The sequence below is a fragment of the Manis javanica genome, chromosome 16 (genome assembly GCF_040802235.1).
Source record: "Manis javanica isolate MJ-LG chromosome 16, MJ_LKY, whole genome shotgun sequence".
In the NCBI taxonomy this organism is placed as follows: domain Eukaryota; kingdom Metazoa; phylum Chordata; class Mammalia; order Pholidota; family Manidae; genus Manis; species Manis javanica.
Window position 1 is genome coordinate 22,025,872 of NC_133171.1, and position 11,678 is coordinate 22,037,549.

General features: G+C 36.5%; 1 protein-coding gene across 2 annotated transcripts in view; it reads left to right on the forward strand.

Annotated features, from left to right (window-relative positions):
• PHIP (PHIP subunit of CUL4-Ring ligase complex) overlaps positions 1-8,888 on the forward strand; it is a 137,951-nt gene extending 129,063 nt beyond the window's left edge. For both annotated transcript variants that reach the window (XM_073224812.1, XM_037006099.2), the window contains one exon: positions 3,441-8,888. In XM_073224812.1, the coding sequence (XP_073080913.1) occupies positions 3,441-4,075 (635 nt within the window). In that variant the 3' untranslated portion in view covers positions 4,076-8,888. The remainder of the gene's footprint in view (positions 1-3,440) is intronic.
• Positions 8,889-11,678: the final 2,790 nt, after the last annotated feature.

Below are 11,678 nucleotides of genomic sequence, written 5' to 3' on the forward strand. Positions count from 1 at the left end.
AAGTTGTTATTACAAAATTCAACATACTCACCTTTATTAAATAATAATTCATCAGGGCTGACTTCAGTCAGACTGTTACTGTAGTGCACTACTTTTGACCCTTGACGTTACGCCCCCAAGTCCTCTCGTCTTCAGATTTGTATTGTAAAGGCTTCATGTTTGAGAGATGGAGGCGGTAAGTGCTCGAACACAGCCTATGATGTGTCAAAGCAGGACTTGGTAGCTGACCTCTTAGGAATAGGCATTTTGTGTCTTGACTTCCTAAATGTGTCTAAACCATTTCCTATGCAATGTTCTCCCAGGAAACCTCAATTTAAGTTTTCTGTCAAAACTTCCTCATTTTGATTAATGCACTGGGATCTATCCAACTATATAAGCTTACAATCCAGGAGTCATCCTGCCTTCTCATCAGCATCCAGATCCACTTGACAGTCACTGGCATCTGTTAGTTCTGCCTCCTTAACATCTCAGCCCATTCCCTCCTCCCACTGCCATGGCCTTGATTCAGGCCTCCATGATTTCTCACCTGCACTGTTGTCCAGATGTTCTAATGGCCTCCCTGGCTCAGTTTCCATCTCTCCCTCACTCAGCCCGTCTCGCACCTGTGCAGGCAAGGTGGCCTTTCTGATCATTTCTCCCAGGCGCACATGCACACGCGCCGAGGTAAACTCTTTGCTTGCCTTCAGGGAGTACATGGAATTGTATTACAGTGGTTTTGCCTGTTATGCGAGACTGTTACTTGGCTGTCGCCTAACAGTACAGCTTTCTTGACGTTTCTTCTCCCTTTTTTATCCCAGCCATTCATGACCTTGGGAGTCCCTGAATATTGTCCTTTTCCTCTTTCTTTGGAATGCTTTTCCCTCCCAGTTTAATGGCTTCCTGTCACTTTTCAGAGTCTCTCCTGAAATGTCTTCTTCCCCAGGAAGCCCTCTTCTGGGCTTTCTAAACAGAATCAGGCACTTTGTGTTCCCAAAGCACCTTGTTCATTGCCTTTTATGGCACTGTGGCACTACATTGATTGAATTATTCTTTTTTCTTATGTGTTTGTCTCTAGTTGATTCTGAACTTCTGTGTTTAATTACTCATTTTGTAATCACCTGTAATTGGTATATAGTGGACAATATATTTGAATAAATAAGCAGATGACTTTATATCTTAGTATTTTATATTTTCATATTTGCTTCCTTTCTGAATTCAAAAAGTTTTGAGTATGTTGCCCTTGCATCTGTCACTCCTGAATCTTAGAGAAATCAGATGTACAAAGTGAATGGATTCTAGCATTGTGATGGGGAGGCCCGATAGCCAATTTGGTATATAATTTTTGATTTATAAGTTCAAATACATAAGAACATCAGTACAGAAATATGACCAAGCTGATAACTCATGAGTGATGACTTTATTACATAAATATTGATACCTAAATTAACTATTAGGATCAAGAGCAGTGCTGTCTAATAGAAATATAATACAAGCCACATAGTAATTTTAAATTTTCTAGTAACTTCATCAAATAACAGCAGATAGGTGAAATTACCAATTTTAATAATATATTTTATTCATTGTAGCAAAATACTAACATTTCAACATATAATCATCATTTCAAAATGTACACTGATTCAGTATTCAGATTTAAATATAATAAAAAATCGGTTTCCTCAATTGTGTAGCTAACATTTCAGGTGCTCCATAGCCATGTGGTTAAGGGCTACCTCACTGGAAGTCACGGATCAGTGGTTTTCAAGCTTTTTAGTCCCTGAGTTTCTTTTTAAGAGAACTACATCAGTTCTTAACCTTTAAGGCTATTTACATTGCTTTGTAAAGTGAGAAAAACTGTAGTTTTTTGCCTAGTAAATGCAAATGGGCATATCGACACAAAAATTTGAACTATTGCAAGGAGTCCTTAAAGTGATCTGTAGAACTTCTGTAGTGGGTACATGGAACATGGACTGGATGTTTAGAACTCTTGTCAGTAGTCTTAATATAAAACAAATAAAAAGATAAAATCCTCAAGCAGGTGAAGTGCGACTGTTTGTTAGAAAATGCCTGCGCACATCATGTGCACACGCACTTCCCCACTGCTCCCCGTCACCTGCTCATTATGAAACCGCTAAGCTGAGAAAGTCACTTGTACTGAGAGGCCAGGAAGGGAGGGCTCTGCTCTGCCTTCTTCCTCTGGTGCTGCTCTGACCTGTGAGTTTCTTGGGATTTCTTTTCTTGGTACTTATGAAATGTAATTCAAACCTCTGGCATAAAATATGAAGAAGCATTCTCTTCAAAAGCAGTTTCTGTCTTTCTGGATTTCCTTTAAAATAAAGATGAAACTTCAGACATTGAGAAGAAAAAGCTAGTGATGGCGGATCCTGGCATCTTTTTCTTTCATCTTAAAGGAAACAGCGTTTTTTACCACAGAAAGGCCTTTGTCACCTCCAGATCCTACAGATTTAGAATTTGATCTCTAGAATTTAATTTCTTTATAAAGCATAATGGCCTTTATCATGGATTGTGTCACAGTGGGATTTTAATCCCAATAATGCTGGCACACGTAGGTGGGTTTGATTGACACCTGCAGTCAGCTTTGCGTATGAGTATAAACTGATCATTTACCATTCAGTTACATGAAGAGAGAAACTGTTTCAAACAACCTGTGAAGGAAACTGCCATTTAGTTGTTTTTTTTAATCCTCTTTAAACAATCTGAGAGCACAGTGCCTGTGAGGAGTAACATTTGTGCTGTACAGATAGGACAGGCGGAGGCTGTGGGAGCCTGGCAGTCTCTGGAGGGTGACCCGTGTAAGTCACTCCAGCAGGTGTGCTCCCGGACCTCCTGCGTAGTAGTGTTGGACGAGATCCTCGTCACTTCCGAAGGACATAAGCGAATACTTAGACTGCAAACTGTTCTCTAATAGAAATGTCATCACCACGTCCAGGGGGGATCAGGTGGGTCAGAATCATGACAGTCTCGATAGTCCATTTCTTTCTATCCCCTAGTACAAAAGGTGATCAGAGGAAAGTAGAGGGGTCAGTACGCTAATTTTTCAGATTATAAGGTTGTGGATTTCATACTGTTTGAGCTGTTGCAGGTAGGAGAACAAAACCCAGTGTTTAATGAAGTAAACAAGCGCATTGTGGGGTGAAGCTCTGCAGGTGAACGGGCCCTTGTGCACGTGGGATGTTGCGGAGGGTTGGGGTCTGGCCCAGCTCTCTCTCATAGTCTGCAATGCTGAGTTTCATTTCCCTCAGGATGTCATTAAGGAGTTTTCTGCGAATGTTTAGACAATAATGTCATTAAATTATTAGCCTTTTGGAGCTCCTTTTCTCATTTTAGTAAAAACACAAAATTAGGATGACATCATTACAAGGATAGCAGTGGCTTTGTTGACTAGTTTAAGGGTCAACTAAGAAAGCAGTTCTATATGTTAAGTACACTGCTGTCCCTTTTAGCAGATTGTAAGAACAATGTTCTTGTACCGGGAAGCATCCAAGTGAATGGCCATGGAGAGCAGCCATCCAAACTCGTGAAGAGGGGACCTGGAAGAAAACCTAAGGCAGATTTTAATGCCAGCAGTGAAGTGACACACAAGAAAAGGGGTAGGAAGCCCAAAAAGCTACAGCATGCAAAGCCAGAAAATTCACAGCAAAATAATGTGCCTCCCATCAGAGATGAAGGAGTTCCTTCTTCAACTTGCAATTTTCTTTCTGAAACTAATATTGTAAAGGAGGAATTGTTACGGAAAAAGAGTCGTGGAGGCAGAAAACCCAAAAGGAAGATGAAGACACAAAAACTAGACTCAGGTCTTACGGTTCCTGCAAGTGTCAGGATGCTAAGGAGAAGTAACCGGAAGAAGCCAGATGAGCCTGTGGATGGCGAGGAGGAGTTCGAGGAACTTAAAGGCTCCGAGCCCCACATGAGAACTAGAAACCAGGGTCGGAGGACAGCTTTCTATAATGAGGACGACTCTGAGGAGGAGCAAAGGCAGCTGCTGTTCGAAGACACCTCTTTGACTTTTGGAACTTCTAGTAGAGGACGGGTCCGAAAGTTGACTGAAAAAGCAAAAGCTAATTTAATTGGTTGGTAAGTTGTACCAGAATACTGTCCTTCAGAATCATAGAGCAGGTCCAGTGAAGGGGTGTGCAGACCGAGGCTTCTGCCTCCTGCTGCTGCGGCGGGCTGGGGAATGTGGTTTGATTTGCAAAAAAGACAAACTTACAAGACACTTCTTCTTTAAATGGGTATATATTATATATATATATATATATAAATATATACATATATATTTTAAATGTTTGCTATTTATTGCCCTTAGATAGGTTATGCATTTCAACATTCATTTCATTCACTGTTTGAAACAAAAGAAATTGAGGTTCTATAATGAATTCCCAATTTATTTCTGAAAAAGACAGTTCTGCTACAGTCTTAAGGAGCATAGTATTCCTCGTGATAGAGCATTTCATGTTCAAATGAATGATTTTTGACCAAGCCAGGTACATTTCTATTGATAGAGACATTGTGCCCTAGGAAGACAGATGACTAGCAGAGTAGCAGTAAATAAGAAATGTGTTTCCTGTAAAGATAAATACAAAGTTCCCATTTGATACCCTACAGAGTTTGATTTTAATTATAGAATGTTCATCCACAAAGAATCTAGAGGAGGCTTTTGCTGTATTCCATTTCTGCCAAACGTAAGAGAAAATGTACTGTTAATTAAAAAGGAAACATATCCACATTGGAAAACACTTGACTGTCTAATTTTTCAGACCTTGATTCTTATATCAATCACTCGATCTCTGTTTATTGTGCCAAAGACTGAGAGTCAGTGCAGTGGAAAGCCTGTTGGATGGTCAGGACAGCATACACTTTCCAGTATGGGAAAAGGTGTGTGTTATTCTAAAGAGCAAGCTATTTAAGAGAGTTATACCTGAGATGTTATCTTTTTTTGGTACTAGAAGTAGAAAGTAATGCACTGACGGGTCCTTTGACAGAGATGTTTTAGAGAAGATGTGTAAGTGGTTAAAGGATTCAAGGAAAATACAGGAAAAAGGGGTAAGGGATTTGATGTTTACTTGTTGGTCTGGTTTAATGTCATTTCTAAACTTTAGACATATCTAATAGGCTAAAATGACTTACAAAAAAATGTGTCTGTGTGTGTATGTGTATATATTGATAAATGGGTATAATTAAATATATATACAAACACATACTTATATACTATTACCCAGGTATGAATTCTTTTTTCAGGATTTTTTAGATAATGGTAGAATAAAAATAATTTTAAAATGTCATACTTTATAGTTTAATTTTAAGGGGAAGATTGGTTATTTTCAATTATTAAAATAGGCCAAATCACTTTTTATGCAATCATGTTTTATACCGTGGTCTCATTGCACATTGCGTTTTTCCTGCACTTTTTATGGTATCCCTTATCACGCTGGTATGTCAGTATACACCCTAAGGAAAAATTCCATTTAATGATTGTGCCTTGTATTCTATTATTTTTTTGCATCGTTAGTGAAATGAAGCCGCCTATTGTAAATGAGAACTATATGACTTAGGAGAATGTATTGTATGTACTGCTGTGGGAAAGGAAAGCAGTTATTTATTTGTTTATGGTACAGTTAGTTACTTTATACCTTAAAAACCAACATAAATACCATTTCTTTTGTTTAAAAATTATTGTCCATTTTTAAAAATTTAAAGAATGTAGTATTTTCCAAGTACTGGTATGGTACAAAAATGTAACCAAAATTCTCAGATACTACATTTTTAAAAAGTGAGGATGGGAAAGTATGTATCAGCATGACCCTGATGTAGAAAAATAAACTCTTTAATTGAACCTTGGCAAAATATGTTACATAATCATTTCTTTACTTTAGTAGGGATAAATGTTAGATGTCACTTAACGATCCTGAAGATTGGGAAGTGACCCATTCAGGCTGTTTAGGTCATTTGTAACTAAATTTGTACAGAAATCCTCCTGTGAAATTGAGTAAACCATTTTCCAGATCTTAACTGGATTGCTGTGATTTTTGCAGTTAAAAAATAATTTCAGACTTTTCAGGTTTTTTGTATATTTTTTTCTAACAAATATATTTAAGTATATAATTAAAATTCAGTAAACTCTTCACAATGCAGAAATGGATGGCTTGGTTGTATAGTAAAATGAGTCTTTCAGTTACACCATTATTGAAATAATAGTGTGTATGTTTGAAATTTAAGTCATTAAAGTAATTTGTTTCTTTTGAAGGCAAACTATTTGAAACTTGTAATTTCCTGATGTTATCTGCATTGTACTAGAAGAAATAATAGACTATAAATACATTTCTGTAAAAAATATGTGTAGTTTTAAGGTGTGTACAGAAAAAAGGAAGAGCGTATACAGTCTTACAGTGGAATATAGGAATATACATCTCTTGAACAAAGAAATTAGCATTTACCCTCTTTCTGTAACAAGTAGATGAATTACTCCTGTTTTAAAGACACTGTATATTTATGACCTTATTTGGACATTATTAGACACTGGTTTCTTAGTAAAGCAAAAATGACTTGGATCAGATTCTTTGTAATTGAAACACTTAAAAAATGTATGAGTAGTACCAGATATATTTAGATTTTATATTTTTATAGTTTAGCTTCTGAACATTGCAGAAGTTGAATTGAGAAATTTAAGTCATCACCATATTTTTGTTCTGTTTGATCACTTGGAAAAATATCCTCTTTGAGACAGTGAACCATGTATGTACTATTGTTTATAGGCCAAAAGGAAATGTTGGTTGGCATTTGTCTTAGATGAGCAATAAAAAAAATCTCAAGTTGCCTGAAAGTTTCAGAAATATAACTTGTTACATGCATGGAAAATGTACATCAATTTATATATTTGTAAGCACCGAATCCTAATATTATCTCCCTTTACTCCAACATTCTCAATCAAATCTTAGAAAATTATAAAACGTTGCAGATGAACAGTTTAAACATTCAACCTAATTACAGCCTCACAACTCTGGGCAGTAGATACACACGTTCTTCACATCTTACTCCCTGCAGTCAATCTGCTGTTAGGGTGTTGGACTCTGTTGTGCATGTGTTTATCTACTGAAGATTTACTGGCCTTGTTTCCATTGTTTTTATTATTGCACAGCTTCACAAATTTGAAGACTTTGATAGTATTATTATAAAACTATCTTCCTCAAATTTAATCAGAATAAGCATAGAGTATTTGTGAACTCGATTAAGTCACATCTGAAACTGGTCTAGCAGAATTTAGTATCACTCAGAAGTAAATTATATAAGATACACTGGTCAGCAAAGGATCCTCATGCAGCATGTATGTTAACATCTGGACACGCCCCTTACCTGCAGTGCACAGTGATCAGACGTTTTAACAAATGTACTCAAATCACATTTTCAGTGTATGAAATTTCAGTGACATTACATGTTTTAGAATACAATTTGTTACATAAATTAGTTCCTCTAGTTAACAGTGTTTACCTAAATGGTAATACTCCATTTTATACATCCAAACGTACCTGTACATCTCTCTCAGGTGTCAACTGGAAGCAGTTTTGATTTTCAGTTTTCTACCTAATGAAAACAAATTGTTACTCTGAATGTTTTTGTCACCTGAAATTTATTGTTGAGTAGGTTGAAAGGAACAAGACACTTGGTGTTTAAAGAGCTATAGGTTTTCTTACATGCAGGAAATAGATGGTTCTAAGAGGCGGAGAGGGAAGTACTTTGATGTTGGTGAATTACCCCCATACTTAAAGTATTTCTTACATAACAAGTTGAGAAGTGGTTTAGTTATATCTAAGTGAGAATTTATTTTCCTATTAAAGTTGGAAAATAAACCTTTTCCTTACTTCCCTCCTTGCACTTCCTTCAGTTCCCCAAATTTCCAAGTGATTTGAACTAAATCAATACTACATTTACTAAGAAACTATATTTCTTAAATATACCAAGCCAAGTACTCCAAATGAAACATTTTGTACTATGTCCGGTACCCACGAAGAGGTCAGATTGAGTCAGAAGACTGTTAAGTACCACTTTTGACGCTCCAGAGATAAATCTTGTACACACTGCAGTAAACAGTAGGAGATACAGTGAGCTATAGATACATACTATTTTTAGTTTTGATAGCTCTGTGTTGAAATATTTTCTTAATGCAGATAAAGTCATCAGGAAATTAACCATATATGGCACAAACCAAATACATAATAGTGGATGGCTATGAGTTTCTACATTTAAGGAGCTAAGAGAATAGGTTTGAAATGATAGTGCACACGCATGTGAGGCAAATGTACACACATGCTGATTACTTTTAAGATTGTGTTAATTAGTCAAAATGATAAACCATAAATTGAGACAAAATACAAAGTTACATTTTTGGACCATATTAAAACTGCAAGAAGATGGGGTCTTATTAAAGATCTTTTAGAAAACTTAAATCTTGTCACACGATATTTAGACGTGTAGAATGTAGCTAAATTTTTAAAGAGTAACTGACCTAGAGGGTTAAAGTTGAAACTGACATGTTTTCAAAATATGCTATTTTGTACAGAAAACAATGTTAAACACAAGCAAATCTGTTGTTATGTAATAAGTAACAGAGTTTAAAGACACATTAATTATTTAGCTTTACTGAGGTTTTTTTTTTTCCTTCCAGAAACCTGGAGTATCATGTTTTTAAAGGCAGGCTCACACAGGATAGCCCTTTCTTTTTGTACATAGTGACTGGACCTTTCTTTACTGTTATGTGGACACTTTCTATGTTAGTTTTGATGCAGAATTCTTTGAATCCTTTTATACAAACTAGAATGTATGTGTAAGAATTCCTGTCCCTGCAATGTAGTAACTACAAACTTATTTTTAAATAAATAGAAAACTTGTTTTTCTAAGTTATTTTGTAGAGCCTCATGATTTCTGTTATTTTATTTCATTTTTGATAACACATAAAATCTCTCTACATAATTTCAACAGGCACTATACCAAAGAAACCATTAGGTAAATGCTGGGGCAATGCTCTGTTTAACAAAAGGTTAAAATTATTAGCCACTTAAAGGATCGTGGGTATCCTAATTATTCCATATGAACCACAGGGTTAAAGCAAGTCATCTGCCCTTTAACGTGTGCTCTTAATAAAACAATTTTTCTGGTTTGCTTACTATGTGTGTGTTGCTGTACTGAGTGATAAGTACTTTAATATTCAGATATTTCTGTAAGATGTATTTCAAAGGAAAGTTCACAAGCATATTCTCAAAAATGTGAAGTGAAATTTCTGGGGAAAAAATGGAAGAATGATGAAAAAGTTTCACTTGTTAAACAGTTATACAAAATGAGATTTATAAACTGTGTTTTTTTCCTAGGAATTTGTGCCAGTTGGCATACATTTTTACTGATTTCCTGAGAATTCCAATTTTAGTATAAAGACTACATAAGACTGTAATAAATGACAATTCAGATTAAGCACATAAAGGGGTGATTTGTGATTTTGTGCTTGAATGACAGTTTCTCCCTAAGAAATTTTGTAAATTTCGAAGTTGAGGAAAGCATACAGACACTCCCAGGTACCTTCTCTTTTTCTTTCTATAATACATTGATACTAATACCTGCTGTGCACTTAGATGAACCAGCCAAAAGAATTTCATTCTAATTAACTACCTTTGCCTGGTTTCTCTTGTAACATCAACTTTATATTCAAGGTTAAGCTTCCCCATTATTTAAGGAAAATAAGACTAAAAACCAAAGTACACTTGTGTACCCTGCAGTATAACACGGGGCACTGTAATTCTTTCCCACTTGGATTACCAAGTCACCATTACTGTCTCTCTTGCGGAAACAGTGGAAAGGGTTCATTGAAGTGCCTTCCTTCCTAGTGAGCCAGTCACGTTCGCCGCACACCAGTGGGATGAATGGGGCCTGCGATTGGTGCTTTCATCTCTGAGCTTCACTTTTGTCATCTGTAAAGTAAAACTATCAGATCAATCCACAAAGTCCGATTCAGTGCAAATGGCCTGTGATTATTTCTCACTTGTATATTGATTGTCCTCTGTACTCATGACTCAACCTTGGCTTTTCTGTTTAGTCCCTAAATAAAATGTGCCATTTTCTATATCGCTTCCTGGCAAGCTGTGTCTTGGGGCCATGAACCCTTAGAAAAACAGTTTCTGTGTTGTGCAATACACTATACATGGTGAGTTGAAGTATTTGTTTACTGATAAAAAGTACTAAAGTTTGTGATTCTCCAGGGGCTCTCTGGGAAGTCTCAAGATAGTTTCAGTGTAAACACATCCTGAAGTTTTTATTTCAGGATTCAATCTTGGGAAAGGAAAATTAAGTGTTTCAGAGGAGATTTAATCATTTGATTAGGGTGGGGTCAGAAAAACTCTGCTGGTTTCCCACTTACTAAAAATGAAATAAAATATTTAAAAACAAATACAGAAGGCAGAACAATTTTAAGAAAACATCTGTCACAAATGGGAAACTTTGTTTTTTGTTTTAGTCTGTTTTAATAAGGATGTTATAAAGTCAAAGCAAAGCAAATTATTCTGATAAGGAAAATCTACCTGAGCATATTATGAAGGCAGCAACTCAATCTTCTTTGTAGTTCTTTAACAACAATTTATTATTTAACAGAGAAAAAAACAAATTTCTGGTGTGGAATTGACAGGTCCTTAGCAATATGAGTCACAAGCTCTAAGCTCTACCCTCTCCCTCCTTTTTTGTGAATAGGCTGCATCAAAGCTGGGGAAATTTTGCCAGATATTTAGTACACTTTATATAGTTTCTTTTCAGAGTCTTACACTCTACTACTTAAACTCAAGTTTTTCAAATTTTTGAACAAATAGACACTTAAGACAGAACTATTTGTACTTGAAAAACAAACTCATCCCGTTATCTTGATACTTGGTTGTATTCCTCCTTCACTCTGTCCTTGGTCTCAGCCACCCACATACACTGACCACATATTCAGCCAGAGTAACAGCCCTTACTTAAAAGTACTAGAAAGTGAGTTTCCTGATTTTCTGTAAATTGGGAAATACTGTTTATAAAAACATTTCTACAATCAAAACCCCTTTAAGGTCCTTTAAGATGTTATAGTTCAATTTATTAATACCCTCTGGGATTAGGGAACCATTTTGTACTTAACAGGACAGTAAAGGTCTTTTTTAGTTAGCAGACAGAAACATCTTACAGTTTCAATTCTGCAACTTTAGCTGCAAGTGAAACACAGAATCTCTCCACTGTGGATTTTAAAAAGCTGTTCTCTATATTCTTTACTCATTTGAGCTAAAAAGAGAAAAATGGCAACCAGAGTCAAGATTTTAAAAACCATCTCACCCAACAGAGATGAGCTCATTACATTACATCTCAAGACCATAAGCCAAACTCCCCCGTCATTAGGGAGGAACGGCCAGCAGCCCTTGAGTCCTGAGCGGACCAGCAGCGAGGGCGGGGCAGGCGGCCAGGGGAGGGCCCGCGGCAGACAGCGGCCTCGGCCCCCCAGCCACGAGCCCGAACCGTGTTAGGACCGACTGAAATGTTAGGGTTGCTGGATGGGTGATGTCGCCAAAGACGGTGAAGTAGGGAATTTCAAAATCAGCCCTCCATGGAACTGGAAATACCTGTCAGAACCAACTTTCTCAGAACTCTAAAATCTATGAAGAACAACTACCCCGGGATTATTT